The 26,254-nt window shown below is 42.4% G+C and overlaps 1 protein-coding gene across 1 annotated transcript; it reads left to right on the top strand.

Moving 5' to 3' along the window:
- LOC115580748 (enhancer of mRNA-decapping protein 3-like) lies at positions 1-25,447 on the top strand. The gene is made up of 7 exons (XM_030415375.1): positions 1-105; positions 2,527-2,706; positions 3,637-3,833; positions 11,447-11,809; positions 18,983-19,136; positions 20,889-21,106; positions 21,400-25,447. Exons 2-7 carry the CDS (start codon positions 2,543-2,545, stop codon positions 21,732-21,734), a joined length of 1,431 nt encoding a protein of 476 aa, XP_030271235.1. The 5' UTR covers positions 1-105; positions 2,527-2,542; the 3' UTR covers positions 21,735-25,447.
- Positions 25,448-26,254: the final 807 nt, after the last annotated feature.

The raw sequence follows: 26,254 nt of genomic DNA, 5'->3' as shown, positions 1-26,254 counted from the left end.
GCCACGTGGGCGATACAGGAAGTGACGTCGCGTAGGAACCCGGAAATCGGCACAAACAACAGCTGGAGCTTCGCTTGAACGCCTCGATACCGTTTTATCGACTTGGTAAATCTTCTCTGCATTGAATTAATGTACTTAGACTGAGTTTTTACAAAAGTAGGAAGCAGTCGTCGCGGGTTTACAACCGTCCGACCCGATACAGAAGCAAACGGGGCGGATTAAAGCTAAGCTAATGTTAGCTACTTAGCTAGCCCCGCACAGCCTGCTGGTTGTACAGCTAGCTTAATGTTGTGATGGTTCCTATATCTCTCTGAACACGACCCGCACACGGATGTTATCTGTAAGGTTATTTTTCCTTCAATGTTTTAAATATTCACTTCTGGCTTCAGACAGAGTCACGCAACGCCTGAAAGTCCGTTTTAAATAAACGCTAAGCTAACTAGCGGTAGCTAATGTGGTCACAGTGCTCGGTGCACAGTGGAACAGAAGACTGCTTAATTTAAGGGTGCAGCATTTAGTACATTGAATACATAATAATAACAACAACAGGCTGTTAAGTAGATTTATCACAGTTACATTTAAAGTTGAGCTTCTCTTCACTGATGGAAGTTCAACATAGCCAGGCAGCTAATTCATTTAATTCAGCAGCCGAGTGAACCTGAAGATCATTTCGTCTAATGTCCTTAATTAAACTATACTAGATCAAATATTTGCCAATAAATTAATCAACAATAATCTTGCAGATTATTCAGTGGAGTTTAAACATGGAGGCCAAGTGATTAAGGCTTAAAGGGGCACTATGTAGTTTTTGGAGAAAGAAACTCAAACTCAGAATTTTGGTATTTATAACATTATTGAAATGATAATACAACAACACTACTCTTACATCCGCACTGAAGTCGAGCTGCGGTCAAAGCTTAATTAGGCTGTTTAATTGGACTGCTGTGATTGTCCCAGTGTACAAGGAGCCAGGAGAGAATCACTTGCTCGTTGCTGCTGGACCTTCATCCGGTTGACCCTTTACGTCACGTACCAAACAAGTTAAGAAGCAGCAAACAAACTGCACAGCAAACAGTGTTTTTCTTGTTCTAGCACTTGCTACGTTGATTCCTTCATTGTCGTCTCCTTCTTTCATTTCCCCGGCTTCATGCTAGGGATTTTTTGCCCTTGGCGACTTCCTTGGTCACTGCACAGGGGACTGACGGGAACAGCGAGGCCGACTGAGGCGTATATGTGAAAGAGTAAAACAACTTCCAACCGCAAGATCTGGATGTGTTTGCCCGACTTTGAGAAATTTCGATTTAGTACGATTTCAGTCGGACTTACATGTTTACATGGACTTAAAAAGTCTGGTTTCAGTCAGACTAAAGGCCCCCACACACCGCCCAGACGTCCAACTGCCTTCTCCGACCACTCCGTTACCTCTTGTCTGACCCGTTCGGCAGAAAAGCGGCATTGAACACACCGCTTCGACGTGCTGCCTACTCCACAGCAGCGTGTATGTTCTGCGCTTGCGTGAGATGCAATAAGCGGGTGGCGTTTTAAACGAGAGGCTTATGCACGCAACTCTCTTTACTTTCGATCAAAACGAAACTTAACTATTTCAGACAAAAACAGCTGCATACTAAACATGCAGCGAGGCATTACTAAACGAACACAAATTAATTTGTCCTGAACGGACATAACAACTAGTCTCGTGCCAATACTGCAAAACATGAAAACGGGGAATGACGGAACGGAGTGCATAGAAAAACAAAGCGCACACAGTGTTCCGCCCCTCCCACACACCGCGCTGATTCGCTAGCACACCGCCAATCAGAGAATCCATTGGCTCAGATGTCCGACAGCCCTCCTCCTCAGACTTCGCATGCTCAATCGGAGCCGGCAACGTCTGCGCGGCTCCGAAAGCTTCCAACGCAGCTGAACACACCAAACAGATTTGTTCCTGACCTCATCCGAGTCTCCCCAAACGCTTCAGACGTCCAACGGTTAGGCCAGTGTGTTCCTGCCTCAACACAGTAGTCCCACTTTTTCTTGCGTTGTGTAAACGTAGTGACTGAAGCTAGATAGGTGGCGGGGTCCGCCACATATAAACAGAGTAAAACAGTATGATATTGTGTTGTCCTTGAAGATATAAGAGTTTGTTTATTTAGTTTGTTTTGGTCTAAAAAAATCAGTCAGTGAAGATTTCTCTTCTGACTGGAATTTTCTTCCCCAGAACTACACAGTGCACCTTTAACTTTTGGTAATAGGCACGATTTTCATAGTCATGAAGTTCCCTCCAACTCCTCTGAAACGGCTGACAAGACTCTAAATGGAGTAGCTCCCAAGAAAAAAACCATTACCATTCTGATTATTTGTTGTTCTAAAAGTAGTCAAACTTTTCAACCCCTAATTTCATAATTGTCCTCAGTGGAAGCAACATGTAGCTAACAGCCCTGCTTTTAATATACCTGAAGTAATGATAATGACTGCTGAATGTTGATTGTGATTATCACCATCTTTATTTCTGTTATTGAACCGTAGGATCAAAGTGAGTATAATGGCCTCAGACTGGTTGGGGAGTGTTGTGTCGATAAACTGTGGCCTGACGTTGGGAGTTTATCAGGGAGAGGTGTCGTGTGTCGATCACGCCAGTCAGACCATCTCGCTGAGACAGCCCTATCACAACGGGATCAGATGTCCTGTTCCCGAGGTCACTTTCAGGTAAGAAAGAAGCAGGATGCAGAGAAATCTTCTTATCATCAACAGGAGTAGATAAGCAGATCTCCTGAGGTAAAGTTGAAGTAAAAAAAAAAAAAAAGCCTTATTGTTTGCACGCAGCCAAGAATCAGATTAGTAATCATAATCATGACCAAGGAGATTTTATTTTGAGTGTTAAACCTTAGATAATGTTAGAATGGCTCAGTGACATTTGGAGGAAAGGCCAGATGACAAGTGATCAGTTTCAATCAGAGTAAGATTTATAGAATTAGATGATTTGGTTGTGAGTCCAAATTTATACCAGCGTTGTCTGTCAACAAGTGCTTTCTGATTCAGAATCCAGCTCAAGATGTAGATAAAAATCTGCTGTTCAAACAACATTTAGAAGATTGTGCAGCTTTGATGGACGTTTGTAAATCAGACCGTTGTCCCTTTAAGTGTTTGTGCCTTTTCCCACCTGAATAAAATGAAAAAAAGTAACTAAATGTTGAAAATTCTTGAGACTTTGAGTCCTGTTGAATTTTGAAATGGGGACACATTTGCAGGGTTTCCACACATCCTCGCAAATCTGAAGTTGTCCTGTTTTGTGTCTCGTTGTCTAGATTTAAACTTTATAGTATTTTAAAAATTTTGATTTTTTTCCTCGAAGCAGTTGTTAATTTAATCTTATTTCTTCTTCTTCTGTGTATTTACTGTTGCTCTTGATAAAAACCAAACCTCCAGCAACCCTCGGTAACTGGTGTTCATGCTATTCAGGCAACAATGGGTAACACGTGGCTATATATTGATCAATAAGGGAACTTTTTGTCAGTCGTCACAGAAAATGTGCTGGAAAATGATCTCTAGAAAAGAGAGGGAACCCTGTTTTGTCGGAGCGAGTATGAGAAGCACAACGCAGTTTAATCAAAGGGGAATTTATTGTCTGTCTTATAGCGCCATGGATATTAAGGAGCTGAAGTTCCTTGATATCCAGAACACGGTCAACAAGCCCAGCTGTGCTCAGGGAGCTGCAACAGAACCAGTTTCGGTGCCTTCAGGACGCCCTGCTCAGAGTAACAGAACCGCTCAGTCGCACGCAACAAGCAGCAGCTCTAGTTCCACCTCCGCTCCAATCACCATCCTACGCAGAGGTAGGTACAGGACTCACCTGTGGTTTATTCACCCTCACAGTTAATTTGCCTTGTCACATATCTTTTGTTTGTTGTTATTTTATCATTTGAATCCCCTTTTTAATTGGAATTGTTTGACATTTTCTTGTGTTATAAGCGACTTTTGGTTAACGCACCAGGACTCTGAGCTGCTGCCGTTGCTAATGTAAACTGTGACCTGTAAGTATGAGGTCAGTTGGCATCAGCATCGACATCAGCAGCAGATAACAAAATCAGGTTTTGTGCTGAAAGCCGCGACCTTTACGCCCAACACTGCGAGTGATAATCAGACTAAGACACGCTGTCCAAGGAGAGCGTGATGGCGCTCGGCAATACCAGACGACTGACAGTTTCACATCGGATTTCATAGGTTAGGAAAGACCACTTGATTGATGTTTTTGCTTGGTCATTATGAAGCCACGTTTTCTAGTTCTCACATCACAGAGCTGTTCATTGCACTGAGAGTGAAGTACAAGGACACACAGGAATCCACCACAGGACTGGTTACACAGTGCTCATCTGTCACAGAGCAAAAATAGATATTGTTCACCGACTGAAGGGAATGTGACGCGCTATAATGTCATAAATTACTCTGTGCTATTTATAGTGCCCGGCGAGGTGGCGTGAAAAGAAATGCAAAGTCACTCGACATCACTGTATTTGATTGTTTAATAGACACATGTGATGTTTTCTGGCTTACAACAGAAAAGGAAGTCAAATTTCCCCTGCGGATCAAATGACTCCTCAGGTGTCAGATGATTACGCTGTTTTAAAAAGTCAGAGCAGTTCACGGTAAGAGTCACGCTTCAAGCAGACAGTGGTGTCTTTATTGAACGAGGCCAAAACCAACAGTGCGGCAGTCATTTACTCAGCAGGTGTTGTGACTCATAAACGTTTAATACATTATTCTAGGGGAATATTTCGCGCTTGTTACAAGATGATGAAATCAAATGACAGTGCCCAGGTTCATGTTTATGTTATCAGTGCAACAGTGGAGCTCACTTTTCTTTTTTACTGCAGTGTTTGGATTTATTGACAAAAGGAAATACAGAGAAAACACAAAACATAAATCTTAAAGGTTCACAATGCGACTTTTTTTTACAGGCCTATAAAGAAACAGAAGCCGTTTTTATACTGGGGAGTAGGCCGCCAATGTGGCCGTCCTTTTTGTGGCTAGGTCCGCGTATTTAGACAGAAGGCGGTAAATTGGGGGTCAGTTCTGGTCCGCCAATTTGACGCCTCGGAGGGCACACTTATTTCCACCTCCATGTCTATGTAGATCCGAGGCATCAATGTGCCGGCAATTGCGTGAGGTGGGCTGAGGTGTTGAGGACATGCGCTGTTGTGCGACTCACAGTCGGGGAGTTTTAAAACCAGGAAACAGCTGATCACAGCTGTCAGTCCATCACTTCATCCGCGGACGACAAGATGAGCAACTGGACAGCCGCTGAGATCCAGGAGATGCTAGCGTCTCCTCGGTCTCTGTAGCTGTCTTCGTTGTCCGCTTGTTGTTGTAGCAGCAAGCTACTAACGGTCTCTACTTTCAAATTAAAAGCCCCCTGCTAAGAGCCCAGTTCTAAACTCCTATGGGGTGCAATGTAAAGCTCTTATTTTGAAGACCAATTCAACCTGCTTCACTGTTCACGCCCAACTTCGTGCTTCACGTCACGTCACATGTTTACGCCTACCACAGTGGCGGCTTTTTGGAAAAGAAGGAATATTACACCTCCCTTTTAGAAAGACAAGGCGGCACATTGCAGCCTTTACCTTGCTGCAAATGTGCCACCTTTTCTATCTAAAAGGGGCTAAAGACTCCTGATACACTTCAGATGCACTCTAATTCTTGTATTTTGAGGAGGACTAGAGGATTGTTGCTAAAAAGTTACACAGTGCACCTTTTAATTAGGGGTGGTGAAAAAAGTCGATTATTGATTAATCGCGATTATGATATTGACGATTATGATTCGATTATTAAATTTCCAAAAATCGATTAAAAAAAAAAAATAATAATTTTTTTTTTTTTTTTTTTTTTGAATAGTAATACAAACTGGAGTCCTCCTCTTACTGGCTTCCGCTACATGGTCCACAGTCTGGAGCCAAGATATGTTATTCCATCCCGGAGCTTTTTCACACTTAAATCGATTCCAAATCTTTACAAGGAGACAAACCTTTCCGTGAAAGAGTCCCTCAACTCTACTCACAGGGTAGCAATAACGTGCGATGCCTGGACATCCAGAGCTACAGTCTCATATGTGACCGTTACAGCTCATTATGTCAGCAGTTAATGGAAGCTAATGTCCTACGTACTTCAGACGAGAGCTATGGATGATAGCCACACAAGCGCAAATATGTGTGAGTTTCTCAAAGCAATGGCAGACGAGTGGGGAATAGAGAAACACGCCCTGGTTCTCGTCACCAACAATGCTTCTAACATGAGTCCGGCTGCTGAGCTTGGCAGCTTTCTTTTAACAGTGAAAGACTACATTTAAAACAAATTAAAAAATAATAATTTTGATATTGCAGTTACACTATACAATATTGAAGGTGCTGTGAGGTGTAACTCAAAAGATAAGTAAAATAATTCAGCAGCTGACTGATGTTAAATGGAAGATCAATAATCGTTAATAATTGAAAATCGAATCGATAATCGTTAATAATCGAAAATCGATTTGTAATCGAATCGAGACTTCAATAATCGGAATCGAATCGAATCGGGAAATTGGGCCGATTAACCACCCCTACTTTTAATCCTATAAAGCATCTAAAATAAAATAATAAATACATATATCCATTAGATCTTTATATATATCTTCATATAGAGTTAGAGTAAGAAATACGACCTTCCTTCCTGGCTGCTGGGCTTTGGTGAGAATGTGATTAATGAGATCACTGCAAGGTTTTTTTATTTTCAGCTCGCCTGACGAGCGTAAAGAAATGGGAGACAAAACAACAAGGAGCAATCAACGACGTCATGCAGTCCGACACAGCTGGAAGTAGCCACAACACCGTGAAGGGTGTTTTATAGTTTATATTAGAGCGCCAGCTGTGCGGTGGTACTGTGTAGTGATTCATGTCATTAGTGGCACTCTGGAGTCATTTGGGATGTCGTGTTGATAAGCAGGTGTCTTGTCTAGTGTTTTACAGTCATTAGGATGACGTTCCACTTGTGACTACTGTTCCTCTTTGGCAGAAGTCGAGATTCAGTTGAGAATGCGACATGAGTCATCTGTAAGCTGTTGTTACTGCGACTTAGTTATTTCAAAGGTGATACTGTCTGTGTATGTTGTGCTTTCAGTATTTGTAGTCCTGCTGCTGCTCCGATCGTCTTTGAGGTTTTGTGTGCACACTAACGATGCTTTTGGCGTTAAATTTGACTGTAAATCCTTTATTTTAACTGTGGTTTTCCCTTTATGGCAGCGATATATGTGTCCAACCGTCTAAATAACTCTAAGATCTGATTAACTGTCTCTCACAAGATGAGACGGAAAGGGCACATTCTCAAGTTGCGCGTATAGTTGTAAAAATAAGACTGTTACTCAACCTTCCTGATGAGATAAAGGTTAAAAACGGCATTTCCTCTCATCAACATTCAGTCAGCAGGAAGTCTGCTCGGACAGCTCTGTGGCCTCTGCAGGAATCGGCTAAAGTTGGTTCACTTTCACACTCAGGATCCCCAAACAATGGAGAAGTCGAAGGTCAATAGAATTGGCTGACGGACAGTGTGTAATAGTCTTCAGCCTGGTTGTAAAAATGACCTCTGCTTCGGTGCTTTTTCCCCGCGCATGGAAGATGAAGCTTGCACAATAGGAAGCTGCTCTCTCTCTCTCTCTCTGTCTCTCTTTTTGTCTGAGATAAAAAATATCAGTCGTGAAAAGAAATATGTCTGCATTTTTATTTTAGTGTCAGCAGGACCCGTGGCTTGTTGACCCAGCGCTGCACCGCGTGTGTCACTCGTTGCCTAATGAGAAGCCAGAGCATGGGACGGACGCCGTTTTGCTCCGACTCCCCCCCCCCCCCCCGCTTAGATTCCCATAGCGTGCTAAAGGCTTGTACCAAAGTTCCTCTTTACAATATGTGTGTGACTAAGATCAATAAACATTCCCCCTCCCTCTCCGTGTCTGCTCCTAAAGAGAAGGTTATGCAAAGCCTGGCGTTCGTGCCTCGGTGCCCTCCTGTCCTCTCTCTCTCCCTCCCGCGCTCGCGCTCGGCACAGGAAACCCCCCCCCGCCCCTCCTCCCCGACAGGAAGCCATGTTGTCCCAGTGTGCTCGGAAGGCCAAAGCGATATCAATTGTGGAAGCGATGTTTACCTTTTTGAGTTTTTTATTTTAATCTCCCGCTCTCAGGCTGGTGGCCAGGGAGCTAATGCCCAAATTGCATGGGGCCAAAGTGCTGAGTGGCTTGGGCAGGGCCGGTCCTTTCACACGCAATGCCATGCTCCCAAGAAGCCCCTGGCCACAAAGAAGGGAAAGCAGGGTGGGCCCGTTGCTTATACAAGATCGCGGATTCCAGAAATGTTTTCTAAGTATCTGCCATTGATCTTTCTGGGAGAGTAGGATGGGAATTTCGATGCTGCTTTTGTGAATGATGCACAGGCCTCCAGAAGTCGGGTTCATTAGACCCAAACAGATCTCGTTAAAAGGGGCATTTTGGAGAAAGACCTTCCAGAGTCTGCCCTTATGAAAACTGTTCCCATAACCAGCGTGCTACTTCTGTATATGGAGTCACAGTTTAGCAGCGTAGGACTCTTCCTGTAAATCCCTGCTTCAGATTTCTATAAATATCTTCATTTCTTGAAAAGGTGTTTTGCCTCATGTCAGTGTTCTGTTGAGCTTCCCAGTTTGATTACAGACTGCCACCATTAACAACACTCTCTTGTGACTCTGTGGTGCGTTCCAAGTGCCTTTTGTTCGCTGGCACATCAGCTGTAGTTACTGAGACGGCGATGAACGTTACAGATTCATGTTCCTTGCACAGATTTTCACAGATTCAATCCGGTTGCCGAGTGTTGTTGCCGTCCCCTCCGTCGGCATCTCCATCTCCGCAACCTCTCTTTTCCTTTTCTTGATTGGATCGTACTCGCACACAAACTTGTTATGGCTTCATGTGCAATTAGTTTTTTTGCTTTGAACGCATTGAACCCTTGTTGGCCTATCAGTGACCTGTTTATCTTTATGTCCACACCTCTATCAGTTGATGTATCCCTTCTCGATAATCCTGATCAACAGTAACATGATAATGAGGGCTGGATTATTGTGACACACATTTTGAGTCCAGCGAAATCTAAGAATGCTAGAAACTGCAGCAGAAATTTAGTATCAAAATAAAGCTGGACATTACGGTTAAAGGAATCATATAGATGATTTTGACAGATATGACGGTTGCAATATGATTCGGGATTAGTGTGCATGATCATTTTGGCATTTGAACTGAAAAAACCTTTTCGAATAGTGATCATGTGACGCGAGTGTGTGCCTGTAGCAGACAGACATGTTGTCTTACATCCAGAGAAAAAGCTTTGCAGGCCGGGACGTCTCTGCAGCTCGACGGTGCTCCATTATAATGTTTTTGTCCTGCAGCTCTGCAATTTGGATATTGCACTTTCAATAATATTGCACAGAAATTAAAGGTGCAGGTTGTGAGAATTGGCCACCTGTTGCATTCTTTCTCAAAACAAATAGTTTTTGCAGTGCATGACGATCACGGTAACCAAAGGTCTCAGAGGACTAGGCGGGGACTGTTGGTGTTTGCACCGGCTAGCCCAGAAGCTTTGGACCGGGACGGGCTGTGGCTAGCTGGCTAGCATGCTAGCTTCAGTAGATATCTTTGCATTTTTAACAAATGTTTTCAGCTGACATTCTTACACATGGTGACTTTTAATTGTGCAGACCTGCACAAACACTTAAATATTGTCTAATATTTTGATACTGTGCACGTCACATTATTGATGCATGTAGCGATAACATTTTACTGCTTCTGACATTTCAGTTTGAAATGTTCCTGGCCTGTGTGCAGCAGTTTTATTGATTTGCAGCGGTGATCTTGTCTAAACTGAAATCTGTGAAGTTCACTGTCTGTCTGGCTGTTTGACTTGGAGCCGTGCCCAGCTCATTCATATTTTTGAATCACGGCTTGACAAAACACTTCCTCGTAAATAAAGACGTCTCTGGCTCGTGTTAATAAGGACGCTACTTTTCTTTCTCCCTGTTCACACCTGTGGACACAATTACCCACCACCCTTCTCCTCAAAACATGTCGGACCAGTCTGATGTTTTCCTGCCACTTATAGAGGATTCCAAGTACTCAGTCACTTTGTCGTTGACTGTGTGTGTTGAGAGTAAAAGTAAGTCACATTGATATGACTTCAAATGGGGTGGAAACACTGATTTGCTGCCGACTGCGTGCTAGTAAAACTCCCTCTGCCTCCGTCCTGCTGGTTCCAGGTTGGTAATTGTGATGTTGAGTCAGGTCTCACATTAGCTCATATTTTGTGAGCAGCTTTGTATCGATGCCAGTGTACTATGACTGAGCCTCCCAGTGTCTTGCGTGAGAGAGTCCAAAGTACCTTAGCTGTCACAGTGACAGTAGCGTGCGACTGTGCCTCTCTGTCTCCTTGTTAGCGTGAGAGCTCAGCATGGTTGAGGGTTGAAGGCCAGGTTTTTCCAGTTTTTCTTTTTTTTTTTTTTTTTGTTCTCTGTTCGTTTAGGTTTTTTTTTTTTTTTGTTTGTGCCTACATGTATGTAAACTTTATTGACTGTCGCTCAGTCGGCCATTGTATATTTTGTGTGTCAGCGGTTTGTTTTGTTCTCAGCTGGGTTATAGTAACTAGGTGTGAGAGGATAAGACGCGTTGCCAGTCACCAGTTCGATGAGATAAAAGGAGTTTCGAGCATCTCGTCAGAATTAAAAACTGCTGAGTGCAGGAGCCAGTTGTGCGTGTGTGTGTGTGTGTGCGTGTCTGGATTACGGCATTTACACAATGTGATGATGTATAGTGAGACAGCTCATAGCTCCTTTCAGGGGTGATTAGGCTGGGAGGTGGGAGGATTTCTGGGTAATCTATGCATTTTGGGCTTGAGATCAAAGCCAAAATAGAGCTGTGGTAGCCCAGAGTGAAGTCGAACAGGACAGCCTAGTTCGCCAGGGTGAAGTTAAAACAAGAAGGCAACACAGAAAATGTGAGGAATTGCACGTTAAAAGGGAACAAAAGCAATGCAAAGAAAGACAGAAAAGGACGATCACAGCAGAGGAGATGTGAGGAAAGCAGATAAATGGATTAAGAAAAGTAAGAAGACTAAAAGATAATGAATAAATTAACAATAATAAAGGCAGAAAAGAGGTGAGAAAAAGAGGAGTTAGAAACGGATATATAGATTCAGAACAGTAGATTGAATTAAACGATAGAAAGATGAAAAATCACTAATTTATTTCTGTTTTTCTTATAAAATTCTTATTTAATTTTATATGAAGAGTCATATAAAATTGTTGTAGACTTTTCTGTAGGTCGACCTTCATCTTCAGTAACATTAGTTGAAAGTAGACGGGGGATTTTCTGCTTTATGGAAGTTTAATATCTTAATGTGTTTTTGTTCTCCAGCTCCCGCAGGTCAGTCTAACAGCAGAGGGGTGACGCAGGCCGCACCGAAGAAAAATGGCGTGAGGAACGGCGGAGCGGGAGGGCCGATGAGGGCGAAAGACGACGAGTGCTTCGGAGACGGGACCGACGAGGACCTGGACACGGACTTCGACTTTGAGGGAAACCTGGCGCTGTTCGACAAAGCCGCAGTCTTCTCCCAGATCGAAGGCACCAACAACCACAGCAACAGGACGCAGCATCACAGCACGCAGGGCGAACAGAAGCCCGTCTCCTATCGCCACGATGAGAATATTCTGCAGGGGAAACCCGTCATATTCAGACGGATCACAGTGCCCCAGCACGGGGGCAAAGAGTACTGTACAGGTGAGGACAAAATACATGTGCATACTCATACCAACACTCACTCATCGGTAGGAGCATTGTTTATTTACTTAGGGTCTCTAATGTTGCTCCAGATCTCTTGATTTAGTTTGTCCGTAATTATGGCAGCAACAAACCTTCCAGGAATATTTAAAACTGCTAATTTGGGATGGCGGTTAAATCATGTGGTGTTTTGGAGCAACTTGCTTGATGATGAAACGTCCATGTGCAACAAGAAATACGTCCTGTCGCTGAATCTCTCATGGCTGATGGAGAACATTACAACATTTACAACACTGTAAAAAAAAAGGGTAAAGAAATATTGAATCTGTCGCCAAATAAGACTCCATTAAAGGACATCTGGTGATATTTTATATTTTTAATAAATATCACGCGTGCGATGAAACGACCAAAACAAGCAGCGTCCGTGTAGCCAGAATTAAAATGGAAATGTTCCTCAATAAATAACACAACCGATTGATTTCTTTCCCTTCTGGGAAATTCGGTTGCAGTATTTACTGTTTGAGTGACATTATGTAACATTTGCTTAAAAAAGGTAAAGTGCCAAGCTGGTTTAGAAGATGACAAACACATGTACATCTTCACCAGGAGCCAATTCCAATTTAGAAATGAGCAATTAAAAATATAACTAATTGACTGTGTTCCTGCCATGTTTTTTTATGAAGCCCATCTGTCACAATGCTGTTGTGTAAGAGAACAACGTGTGTGCCTGCAAGACTTTGTCATGTCAGGATTTGTGTTAATGATACGAGGAAAGGAAACATTAATTCCACAGGAAGGTCTTTTGGACCCACCTGTGCACCTGCGCTCACCCGCCTGCTACGCTGTCCTGTGCTTGTAACTGCACTCACCATAATATTCTGGTACATGACTTAGTTAACATTGTGTCTCTCTGTACTGGGAAATACCTGCAGATAAAATGAATTCCCTCTGTGGGATGTTTTTATCAGAGAGCATGTCGGCGTTGTGACCGCAGTGTTTGTCTTGGAAGGAGACATTTTTTTTCCACTGTGTTTTAAACTTTGACCAGAAGCACCGTCCGTTTATGTAACATCACCGTTCTGCACCGCAGTCACAGCTCTCGGCGAGTATTCTAGACTTTTACATTTGATCCTGATCACAACACAGAGAAGCTCTCGCTGAGGAATGTGCTGCGGCGTCTCTTCTGTCGAACACAATGCCCAAAACAGCGTGCGCTGTAAAGGGAGGTCACAGTGGATGCATGGCTTTGTCCCATTGGCCAGTGAGAGGTCACCTTGGGGCAGACAGAAGGGTGGAGGTGACTTTTGAACCCCTCCCAATCAGTAACCCCATGGAGATGATGCACCCATCCTCTCTCATACTTGAGCTCACTCTAGGAACCTGCGTGTTGCATAACTGGCAGATATAGACATAAGATAAGTGAATGTTATGTTCACATGGATCCTGGAGTACACAGTGGCTCACAGTACGCTCAGTACAGTGAGAAGGTGGAGGGTGGGTGGTAATGGAGACAGGGCTGCGTTATGGTGCATGTGTGTGGGTTATATTAGCGCTCTAAAATCCACCTTTTTTCCTGCTGGATGTCAGAATTGACATTAACAAACAATGTTATTGTTTCAGTAAATTTCCCTCGAGTAGCTTCAGCTCGTATGCACCGTATCTCGCCTGTCCTGAAGAATAATAGGACTAGGTTGATGGGAACAGCGATAGGAGTTCAGTCGCTTATTCCCCAGGCTGTGTAGGCGACAGGTCGGTCGTAGCGGTGATGGTGTTTCTAGGGTTTTCTACCCCAGCCTGTAGCTGGTTGTTGACACACAGCGCAGCCCCAGTAGGAGCAGCTGTCTACCAGCCAGCAGCCAGCTGCCAAAGCAGAGCCTCCTTTTTGTTACCGTGCAGGCAGATCTGCTTCCCAGGGCTGTCATCATAATCCCCATCCTCTGCACTCTGTAATTAGCATGCCGCCGCACAGCCTTACATAAACAGCACCTCTGAAAGCAGGAAGAAACCGCAGTGCTGTTGACCTGGAATCTCTGCCAGTAAACAGATAAATCAACAATACTGGAACAGAGGAAAGAAAAACAGTGCTGAAGGTGTACGCTAGGGTTGCCATAACGCGCTGTCATGGAGGTTTGACAGGCCTGTTTCTTTAGACTATTGTTCATTGTATAGCTGCAGTCTGTGTAGGTTTGGTTCTGCTATTGTCTTGCTTTCCTTGGGTGTGATTGACTCCAGGTGTGCAGTGAAACCTCAGTGCAAACAAGCCCGGCCGCAACACAAACGGCAACAAAGCCAAGTGTCAGTTGGTTTTCCAGGTTTTTATTTACTTACTTATTCATTCATTCATTCATTCATTCATTCATTCATTTACCCGATGCAGATGTAGAAACTTGATGTTATCATTCCATTGATCTTGAAAAGGAGGTTAAGCTGCATGAGACATAGAAAACCCGCGCCCATATTTATACATCGTAAATACCGATGGTGGCAGGTGCAGTTAATCATCCAAACTGCCCTGAATGATAAACATTCAAAGCATGTTAAAGCAACATCATACTCAACAGAATACACAGGAAAACATACATCCGAAATAATCCTGACTTCTCTGACCTCACTCCTCACTCATTACTGCTCCTCCACTTAAACTCCAGAATTTTTTTTTTTTACATACAGGTGCAGGAGATCATAAATTCCTGGAAAAAAGATTTTTATTTTTTTTTTCAGCTGTACTCACTTAACTTGCAACATTGCAAATGAAAAGTTTCCTTCATTAGATAAAAATCAGAATTAATTTTACCTGACGAAGGTCTGACGACTGAAATGATCAACAATGTGCAGGATCTTTAGGTTCTTTCACCTGGTGAAGGTGACGGAGTCGCACCTGTCAGTAAAACTTAAAGCTTTATGTGTATGTAAAAGGTCTGCAAAATAAAAAAAAAGTCCACGCCAAAGGGAGTCACTCTCTCCCAAAGAATATACTGATCCTGCACTGCCTGAAAAACCTGGTTTGGAGTCGAATCTTAACTTTCGTAACTTATGTGCGTCGCTTTATAACGGGCGTTATATAAATGTAAATATTCATACATACATATACATTTGTTTCTGCTGTAGAGGCGTTATTTTAGATCACACTACCTTGCTCGGCATGACCTGCCATGCTCTGTTCCTGATTGGCTACATCCTGCCCATTAAGTAATCAGCATGTGCAACTCTCAGGCAAGATGTCTTTCTCCGTAGCTTAAAGGTAGAATTCTAGACACAGCATGAAAAGGGACGCCGCAGCAGTGCACCACATGAGAAAAAATGTGTTATTTGTATATTAAAGTATGTTAATGTATTCTACTAGGACCCCCTAGTTTGCAGGCAGGGTCCAGCTGCAGCAGCAATCATGGCTTGCTTGGAATATTTAGAATATATTTATTCACTGAAAGAGTAAAAACTACTGAAAAACTACAGTTTGTTATATTTTTTAATCAATGAGTGATTTGTGTTAAACACTATGAGCAGTGGGATATGAGAAAATGAAAAAAATGATAAAAAGAAGAAAAGTTACAGATAAGTACAGTAAGCTTTTTTTTTCTCCGTGCCCTGATGAACCAGCGCCTTCTCTCGCCGCTGCAGGTCAACAAAGTTCGACTGCTGCGGTGAGAGAGGAATGAAGCAGCCTCGTCTAACCCTCCCTATCCCAGCACAAGCCTCAGTCTCACATGGCTCGCATCCAGCCAGCGTGTATTGCTTTCAGTCCCGTCAGTTCCCTTGTCATGCTTGAAGGATTGCTTCCAGCTCAGTTTATTTTAGTGCCGCGGCATACTCACGGCTACCCGGTTTAGCTAGTTGGCTGTTGAGTTTGTGTTTCACACCACATCGAAAGTGGGTGTGTGCGTCTGCATAAATCACGGCATGTGTGTGAGCGTGAGTGCGAAGGAGGAGGAGGAGGAGGAGGAGGTGGTGAGATGAGGGGGGTTGTTTTAGTAGCGGCAACTTCAGCAAGAGTGTTATTAAGACGCGCACCTGCTGGGATGGTTGAAAAGCAATTAGTGCATGCTAGTGCAACTCCCACTTCCCCTGAGCTTGGCCCCCGAGGCAGCAGTTTGCATGACAAGAGGCAGTTGACTTTGCTGTGCTTATCGCTCACGTGAGGATTGGCATGTTCCAGATTTCTGTTGCCCACTGAAACATATTAGCGGTCTTTTGTGCGGTATCGATAGAATAATAATGGGAGGGGAGCAGGGCCAACCTCAAGATAAGCGAGGATTTCAGTCAGGCACGGCATGAGTCTCGGTGTTTACGTGTCATTATGTTGTGTACGAGGGTGTGTGTGTGTGTGTGTGTGTGTCACTCTGTCCGTGTTGCGTGCCACCGTGAAAAGTCGTGGGTGTATGTGTGTTTGTACATTGACTCTGCGGGACGAGGTGTGTGCTTGGCAATGCGCACGCATGGGCCCGTGTGAATTTCGCGCACCACCAGCGAGGCCACCAAGTTCTCAGCTACCAGGCCAGAGATCTGTAGGAGGCCATTAAGGACTTAACTGCCTCCCAGCAGCTTTATTTATCAAAGGGATCCCGAGCCGCACAGTTCCCCCAGCTTGACTTTCATTACCCTTCTAATGTGCCACAGGCAATAGACAGCAAGGGATTAGCACGGGCTCTTTAAAGGTTTCCACACACTCCAGTTTGTACAGCGATAAAAGGCTGAATTGTAGTTCTGTAATACACTAATTCAAAACATACACAGAAGAGAACAATTCTGACAAGGTTGGGTGACTTGAAATGACAAGGCACTTAAAAGCAAAAGGATTTGAGCCCCTTTTTTTTTTTTTGAGAGGGTGAATTTTTATAACAGAGTAGACTCTTGAAAAACAAGTGCAAGCGAGCGGGAATGTTCAAAAGTTTATTAAAGACGTCCAGAACGAAAATGTGACTCCTCCGCGGCTGCGTGTGTCCGTCCTGCTCGATTGCACCTTAAAGGATAAATTCAGTAATTGTACGCTCGGCCTGTCTGCATGCTGCTGGAAAGTGTGGTGACGTTTCTGGAGCTTCACGGTGAAACCGTGTCGCAGCTTTCTCCTGAAACTTCACCCGACTTCCCATCAGCTTCAGGGGGAGTAGATGATAATAGAACTTTCATTTTTGGGTCATCTTATCCTTTAACTGTAATTGTGAAACGAAAGGACTGAAAGTGTGAAAAGGGGAATTCTGTAGTTTTAGATTTTTGCACAGCTGAGGAACCGTGAAGACAGTTCTTTTTCGGCACTTTGGTTGGTTTGATAAAAAAAAAAAAAAAGTGGTTTTGTTCAGAAGCTGTTGACAGATGAGTCAACTCTTGACTTGACTTTAAGGAACTGAATTGCCTCCCCCATGTTTAGCCCTCCTCAATCTCAGGATACAGGTGCAGGTGTTCACATGTATATGATGTTTGTCCCCTTTTCTGTCACGCCAACCTGCTGTCTGTTTTGACTGAGGCGGCAGCCGATGTGGGGGGTCCGATACCCTGCAGCCCCGTCCCCGGAGCTGAGGGCTTGGGGATTGGTCAGAAAAGCATGTGATGGTGCGTGTGAAATGAGGGCCCGGGGGGAATAGGCGTCTCACTCGGGCTGCCTCATGTTTGTCATGTTTTGTAAAGGCTGCCAATCTTCCCTTTGTTGCTGCAGACAGCAGTGACAAACAGGAGAGGAAATGGAGAATCTTCCGTGATGGGAACAAGATCAGGTCAGGAGGAGGAGGAGGAGGAAGGGCTTTTCCCTGAGGAATGGGTTCCTCGCAGGAGGATATGTGTATCTTACACGTAAAACCCCCCAGAGAACCTGGAAGCACATTTATCTGTAGACCAACATTTGTTGTTGTCTTAGAGGTCAGGTTTCTGGGTTTTACTTCCTCTCCAGCTTCTATTTTTCAAGGTGCACTGATGAAGATAAACTGACGTTGTACTATTGCCTCATTTAGACACATGATACTTACCACGGCACTCCAGTGGATGCAGGAATGTAAGAGTACAAAACGTGAATATTCTGCTTTTTCTTTTTTCTTTTTTTTCAGAGTCAAACGTAATTTTGAGATATAACAAATGGGCATACATCAAATATACCTGATGGCATCTTATCTCCCAATACTAACTCCACTGATGTAACAGTGGTAGGTAACTGAAACAGTATACTATGTATGAAAATATGTATATTTTCTAAAAAAATAATTCAAGTTTACTTCAAGTTTCATGTCTTTGGTTGAACACTGTTATGCCCCGATCAACATGAAACTTGATTTAACCTTTTAATTTTAATAGTGTAGATGAGCAAATGTATACGGTACGATGACGTGTATGTAAATGTTTTAATTCCCTTGAGGTCACTGTAACTGTATAAACACATACATAAAACAAACAAATCGTAGGTTTCAGTGGGAGAACTCATGGGAGATATAAACACGATATTCCTAGAACTACAATAAAAGTTTACAACATCCATCAGATCAGACTGTGGCAGAAACAATTCACAAACAAGATAATTTGCGTGTGTTCTGGTGACCAATTGCACGTACAAATTAAACGAGCGCTCGTTATGTAAGGTGCTGTATGTCACCGCAGACGACCTTTACAGGATACTTAGAAGTGCTGATATGAGACAGATAATGAGGAACTGGATAAAACCTACTTCACCTGAAAGTCAAGTGTTTCGAAAAGGATCTCACAAATTCAGAGCACAAGTTTCAGAAGCAGAAATCGAGAGTTGGAATATTTTGAAGCGGTGGAATAAGTAGAACACAGTTTAATAGTATTGATGGATTCAGCCAAGAACAGTTCCTTCCTGTATTTGTGTGTGTAAGTATTTGCAGATGGCCTATTTATTGTTCTCATTTCTCATTTTAATTTATCATATTTATCATCTTTATTATTATAATTATTTCTAGCATAAGTATTAGCTAACAGAGGTCATTATAACTGAATGATATTAATATTAATCCTAATGATATCCTTGAGTTTATATGGACCATTTTTGCTGGAAAGTTACCAGTGGACTACGTTTACCAGAAAGCAAGGCAAGGGCTCGGCTGCCTGGTTTTTGGCATGGTGCTCGACATGATTATGATAGCGATGGAGGAATGTTAATGACATAGTTTCTTTTTGTGTCCTTCAGCATTAACATGCTATCCATCTCAACTAAGTCATGTGGTCTCCCTGCAGATTCAGGCCTGGTGGTTCCCAGCGTGTCCTACGAGCTTCACCAGCGTCTGCTGGCGGCCGCAGAGCGTTGGGGCCTGTCGGTGGAGCGCCGGCTGGAGACGATCGGCGTCTGCGCCAGTCAGATGGCTCTCACTCTGCTGGGCGGACCGAACAGGTAACAAATGCCACTTGTGGACTGTGGTGCAATGGGGCGGCCTACCAATATCTAGTAGGTGTGTAAAATAATTGAGTTAATCAGCGCCTGGCACACATGGACTACTCATCGGATGCACTGTACAGTGCAGAGCCACTGTCATTTGGATAATAATAAGAGGAATGTGCGACAGGGTGCCAAACATGCCTGTCTGAGGAGTTATACAATCATTAGAGCAGGTCTGTCCAATTTTCTGTTTACACGCCATGTTTCCCAGTTGCCATGGCGATCATCTTTACTACCATGTTGCTACATGAGTCTGGTGCTAGCCTTGACCCCCTCAAACCCCTCGGGGCTTGTTTTCTTAGAACAGCGCTACAGCGAGCCGTCCCACCGCAGGTCGAAAACATCCGAATAGAGCGAAGCAGCGTCGCTGTTTACCTGCAGCTTTATGAGCGGTGGAGTCTCATTGAAGATCAAAGCACCTCAGCGCACAGGGCTCATATATCAATCAGGTTCACTGTCTCAGATCCTTTTATCAATTTAGCTCTGTAATATCTCGCATGTCTCAAGTTCACACCAGAACTACTGTGGGCTCAGATCAGGTTTAATTATGTATTGTAATACCAGGATCTCAGACATTATATCCAACCAACAGGGACTCAATTCATTCTCCAGCAGTGCTCACATCAAGCTTCTTCCTTATATGTCCAGTAATTCATTACTAATAGGATTATGATTAAGACGGTGAACATAGTTTAGAAGCTTCAGCCAAGTACTGTTTTTATCACCGGTGCGCTCATAATCACGATACAGAACTGTCTGGCAGGCGGCAGGTTTTATAAGTTATTGATGTATTGGAGCAGACTGATAAGAGTTTACAACATGAGTCAGCTCACACACTGTGACACGAGTTGCAACAACAACATATGAACATTATTTTATCAACACGTCCTCCATGATGTCAAATTAAATTTAAATGATGACATTTTTAAAAGTATCTTTGGAGGAACCTAGTTCCTGTTATGACCAGCGATGGAATGTAACTAAGTACTTTTTACTCCACTACATTTTAAATTAATTTAAGTTATATTATGATAAATCGGTTACAAACAAACAAAGTGTTTCCAATAATTAGTAAAATGCTGAATATCGGATCTGATATAATGTAACTTTTTGATACTTCAGTACATGTATCGATAGAAAAATTGCTTTTACTTAAAAAATATATTCTGTTATGTAACTGGATTGTTTTCCATTACTTTTGGACTACCTCAACACAAACAAACATATGTGACTACATGCTAGATAAAGTATAATCATCACCGTCATGTGTGCTCATGTGCATGGTTACAGACTAATATATCATTCTTAATTAATGAGTGTATAAGTATGTAATTTATTTATTTTTTTTACCGGTAATTCAGTAACTCTTTTGTATCCTAATTATGTAATCTGTTACTCCCCAAACCTAATTATAAAACAATATCTTAAGTGATGATGATGATGATGATGATGTGATGTGCTGTGGAACTTTTGGTGTGGAAAGAAGTTGACAATAAAAACCAAACAGCTCATGATGGAGGATTTGTTGAACTTTTTACTAAGAGTAGTTTTGTTATTGTTGTTAATGTTTGCTGGTTTGCCAGTCAGCATCGTTGTCATGCCTGATGCCGTTTGAATGCTAACATACTTAATGTTTAACAACCATATGTTACGTCGGTTGTCTTTGTTTGTGGCGTAATCTCCTCGTTATCTGTTGAATGTCCTCAGACTCACCCCAAAAAATGTCCACCAGAGGCCCACTGTGGTGCTTCTGTGTGGGCCACACATCCAGGGAGCGCAGGGCATCAGCTGCGGCAGACACTTGGCCAACCATGAAGTGGAGGTCATCCTGTTCCTACCAAACTTTCTGAAAATGCAGGAGTCAGTCACCAGTGAGGTCAACCTCTACAGCAGGACCAGCGGCAAGCAGGTGGCCAGCGTCAAAGGTAGGACGCACCGCCGGGAGCTTTAATGAGGATTCACTGATCCTGGTTGTGGATGTTCAGTTCATGCAGTCCTGTTGGAGGAGACACAGATAAATGTTGCCCTCTAGTGGAGCAGCTACTTTTAAAACAGTCTCATATTGTATCATTTCTGACACTGATCCACACATTTTATAGTCCTGTTGACAGACAGTTAACATGTCCAGTCTTTTTTAGATGTACACCAAAAAAATCTATTCTATCTGTGTGTCAACTTTCCACCAACTTTGTCTCTTCCTTCTTTTCTTCTCTCTCAGACTTGCCAGCGAGCCCCGTCGATCTGGTCATCAACTGCCTGGACTGCCACGAAAACCGACTGCTGAGGGAGCAGTCCTGGCACAAATCAGCCGCTGACTGGGCCAACCAGAACCGGGCCCCGGTCCTGAGTATCGATCCTTCGGTCAGCGAGCAGCATCAGCCTGTCCAGGCGAAGTGGACCCTCTCTTTGGGCCTTCCACTACTTCTCACTGAGGCGGAGAGCAGGGTTTATCTGTGTGACATTGGCATCCCGAAGCAGGTTTTCCAGGAGGTGGGGATCCGCTACCACTCGCCCTTTGGATGTAAATTTGTCATTCCTCTGCACTCGGCATAAAAGAGGACTCACTGACATTACGCTTGGTTACAAATGGACAGTATGAGGGAGTTATCTATTTATTGCGTCTGGCAATAACTGAAAAGGAGCTGTATGACCAGACTGATATTTTGTTACAGACACGTCTGTTGTAGTTTTCCCTCTTACCCATCGGACGCTCCCGGGAGTCTCTGCGCATTGCGTGCGATACCTCTTGTTTTTGAGAGGGAAAGATTTCCTGTTCTTTGGTTTGTTTTGATAAGGGCTCTGCGACGATGTGAATATGTTTACAAAATGCTGACCACTGTGAGTCTATCTGTGACCTCTGATCCCGTGACCAGTCGGAGCAGCACAGACACAGTTCCTGTTTCCTCCTTTAGATTACACGTGGAGTCTGATCCCGGCCCTGTGAACCGGAGCACGACTCGGCCTAAAGCTGTCTGCCAGCCCAAATCTACCAATCATGTTGGCGTCCACAGTCATTGTAACTTTTTTTACTTACGCAAACGGGTGTTTATGTTTTGTAATGGTCGTAGCATTTTTCACTAAAAAAAGGTGATCTCTATATTTGTATTTATTTGTTGAAAACACCTCAGGAATTATGACTGGTAAACATATTTATGTATGAATAACATTTGATAGTTCTCTTGGCAGTAGCGCTCAGGTGTCTGGAGTTTATACCTACTGACACTGGAAATCTACAGTTGTAGCTGTCGCACACAGGGAAGAATAATTTTCAGTTTTTGCAGATTAGACACGAATCTGAAGGACACATCTCAAGCACCAAGAACATCTTGGACCAGGCGCATCACCAGGGATTAGAGCTAGTTACTGTAGGTGTTGTGAAACCTAATTATTTCATATTTTCCTTTTTGACACATCAGATTCAGCCACTTTCAGTGACGTTACCACTCAGACAACCATCATCTGTCTTGGTCAGAATAATGATCTTCTGTTCAAACCTCAGATCAGCAAAATGTTACGAAATTAAGAAGACAGCCTTATCTGTAGCCTGGCAGCTATGCACTTTTGAGATTATGCAGGTATTTTTAAGAAATCTTGAATCCTCGAACTTCTCATGAACTTTGTGTCTGGAAAAAAAAACATACAATCCTCAAAGTAGAAACCATAAAGGTAAAAAAAAACATTTTTTACACACATTTTTACACTTTAATGATTGAATGAACCCTTTAACATATTGCAGCAAACAGCAATCTCTTTAAACATTTCTTTTGCTAATGTGTGAGTGTTGTGGCTGTTCCACCGAAAGAATCTGTGTTGAACAAGAGAGTCACATGATCCTTCAGTCGATAACACCTGAAGAAGTCTGAGAAATCGTTCTTGTTTCCTGAGAGCGTGACCAACAAAGAAACCGAGGGAGGTGATATGGTCATTTTTTTGCATACCTGCGTGGTTTGCAGTGTCAAAGCTGTTGATATAAGCGCAAAGTGTTCTTTTCTAAGCCTGTTACAGTCTTTTGAAAACTTCGAAGTCACCTATTATAGTGGGAACTGCAACAGACACAATTTTGAATCCTTTGCGAGGTGTTTAAATGTCTGTCTGTGTGTTTGTTTGTCTGTGTGTTTGCGTCACAGCCATGTGAGAAGCAGGCAGGAGGAAACTTCAGTGGTGTGCCGTTGAGATCAAACTGCAGACTGAGTTAATAAATGGATGGGATTCGACCCACAAGTACTGAGAACTAATGTAATAATGTAGTAAAAACAATTGAGCAGTCACGAGTCAGAGCGTAAACGTGTTGGCAGGTGTATCGGCTGGTGTGACCCCATCACGACATCTCTTTATGTAAATGTGTAAAGCATTAAAAACATCCAGCCTGGATCTTCTGACAAAATGCAGGGTGACAATAGGTGCTCCTTTTTTATATTCAAGTGAAATAAAATAATCTGAAAACACTGTGTGTGTGAACTGTGTAAGATCTGGATCCGGTAACTGACAGAACACCTTCATACACCTCAACAAAATATTGTACTTTTTTTACTCTACTGCATTTATGTGACAGTTATTATCACTACTTTATATATCAAGTTAAGTATTAAGAGCCTCTGGTAACATCTGATTGATTATTATTACTTTTTATGACATGATAAATAACAGAATAGACACATCGCTCAAATACGTGCAACAGGATCGAATGAGGAAAACACTGTAAAAAGCACATTATGACTGGTTATACACTTCAGTAAGTGTGTAAAAAGTGGTTTATACTTACATTACATTCAACACTCCATACAAATACATACATATACACAAACATATGTCAGTCAAGAGGGTTGAGATATAGTGAGAAAAGTTCCAATCTCCGGTGGAGGAATTTGGGGGAAACAAAAAAACAAATTCTAATGTGCTTTATTACCCATTTAAAACATAAATTTTTAAATAATATTTCTATAAGACCTCTTGAAGTGGAGTCTATTTCTGGTAGTGACAGACTTCTTTCACTGGAATGAAGTCATTATGTACATTTTCCACAGCACACATTTTGGCTCATCACTGCAGGAAACACACAGGTGTTTGCTAACAACACTAACGATGGCTCCGTTCTGCTCGAGTGTCCCAGCCGAAAATTACCAGGAGCCTGAAACGGAAGCAACTAAATGGAAACGAAAGCCATCGTTAAGTTCATTATTTACACCTGTGCTTTCCCTTCTCTGAAAAATATCCTGTCATGTTTAATAGTTTGCGAGCCTCGTGCGTCATAACGGCACTTTTTATAGAATTGTAACCCTCGGCGGTAAGCTGATTTTGTTTTCTAGTTTTATTTTAAATTGTTGTTGCAGATGCAGTTTCATACCATTGCACGATAAGCGCAGGTGTAACCAACAGCTTTAATTACATGTTCCACTTCCAGGCCAGTGGGTTTGTGCATATTTGCTCAGTGAACTAGCTCGAGGTAAAATGGAGAGGAGCCATCATGAATGTTGTTAGTCACACCTGGGATTTTCCTGCCATGTTAAGCCCCGTGGTTTACTTTGGAAAAAATAAACATACAGTAGAGATGAACCCACATAAGGGGCTGAGATCGGACCCCTACTCACAGTTATAGCAGTTTTTGGTAATTGTTGGATTTTGTTCATGAATGTTCAGCAGGTGAAGTTTGACACGCGGCATCTAAAAAGATGGACAGGTAAAAATATAGTGTAAGAAAATAAAACATGATATGGCTCCATACAGCTCAATACGGTGTAATAATCCAAGTTTCGGGAAGCCAAATTGATTTAAAACATGTTATTTACACAATTTTTTTAAGCTAAATCTTCACTGAAGCTGTGAAACTAAAAGAGTTAGTGGGTGCATGAGCTCCACCAGTTGTCAAGGGTGTAAATTACATCTTTTCAAATCAATTCTGGATCTTGAGGCCTCCGGAGACTTGACGAACTGTATGAAGACATTTGTTTTTGTGATGTTTTAAAATGGGTCCTCTTCTGCTTCAGTTGTTTAAATGAATGCTGTGACGCTATTCTGCTGTGAAGCTCCACAAATGTTTTGTGGACTAAACTTCGCCTGATTTTCTACTGACGTGGGGTCAAATAAATTACGATCAGATTAAAATTTTTGGGTGAATTATCCTTTAATTAAGTGACATACAACAAATGTGAGGCCCCGGGGAACTATGTCTATACATTTGTATACTTAATGATGCAGAAATTTTAATCTGAAGAGAAAGATCTTCTTTTTTTCGCCCAAACAAACTAAATAAACAAACTTTGTTTTCACGACTGGTAAATTGTTTTCCTTTGTTTATATGTGGCGGACCCTGCCATCTTTCTAGCTTCAAACAGTGTTCTGAGACCTTATTTTCCTCTGAGAACAGCTTTTTTATCCACTTATGGAAAACATAGATATTTCTGAGTTTGTATTATTACCTCATAAATATTGTAAATATTAAAATTCTGAGTTTGAATTTCTACTCGAAAACTACATAATGAGCCTTTAATTAGTAAGCGGAGAGAAAAGTGGTGTTCTGTAACAGCAGCTTGTTCTACTGCAACTACACAGCTGTGTTATAAAGTGTTACCACATACATATAGAGCTACCAGTGACACTGAGGTCATCAATTGGTATGTTATATCTTAAAACAGGTTTATATTTGGTAACACTTTACTTTAGTCAATAGTTATTTCCCTGTTAACAAGCAATGAAATGCTTTATAGACTATTTATGAGCAGCTGTTTGTTGGAAAGTTGCAGTTGGTGTTCATGATACTTTGTAAAAGGTCAATAAATACTGTGTAGTTATTTTATTAATTATTAATTGTTCATTTTTTCTTCTGCTTCTGTCAGAATTTGTGTCCAACTTTCATCTATGTTGGTGGTATTAATTATTAAATTATTATAGGTCCTGTCAAAATGCAGAGAAATGCACAGATTTATACTGTGGTCTTTACCAGTTATTTATTTGGGGCAAAGAAATTAGTTTAATACACACAACTGGCCACATTTGTTACTTATCTTCTTCCTTTGTCAGAATTTGAGTCATCTATTTGCTGGCGCTGATATTACTTCCTAATCGATTATGTCAAA

The sequence above is a fragment of the Sparus aurata genome, chromosome 4 (assembly GCF_900880675.1).
Source record: "Sparus aurata chromosome 4, fSpaAur1.1, whole genome shotgun sequence".
In the NCBI taxonomy this organism is placed as follows: domain Eukaryota; kingdom Metazoa; phylum Chordata; class Actinopteri; order Spariformes; family Sparidae; genus Sparus; species Sparus aurata.
The sequence above is the reverse complement of the archived record's forward strand: the minus strand, read 5'-3'. Positions and strand labels throughout refer to the sequence as shown.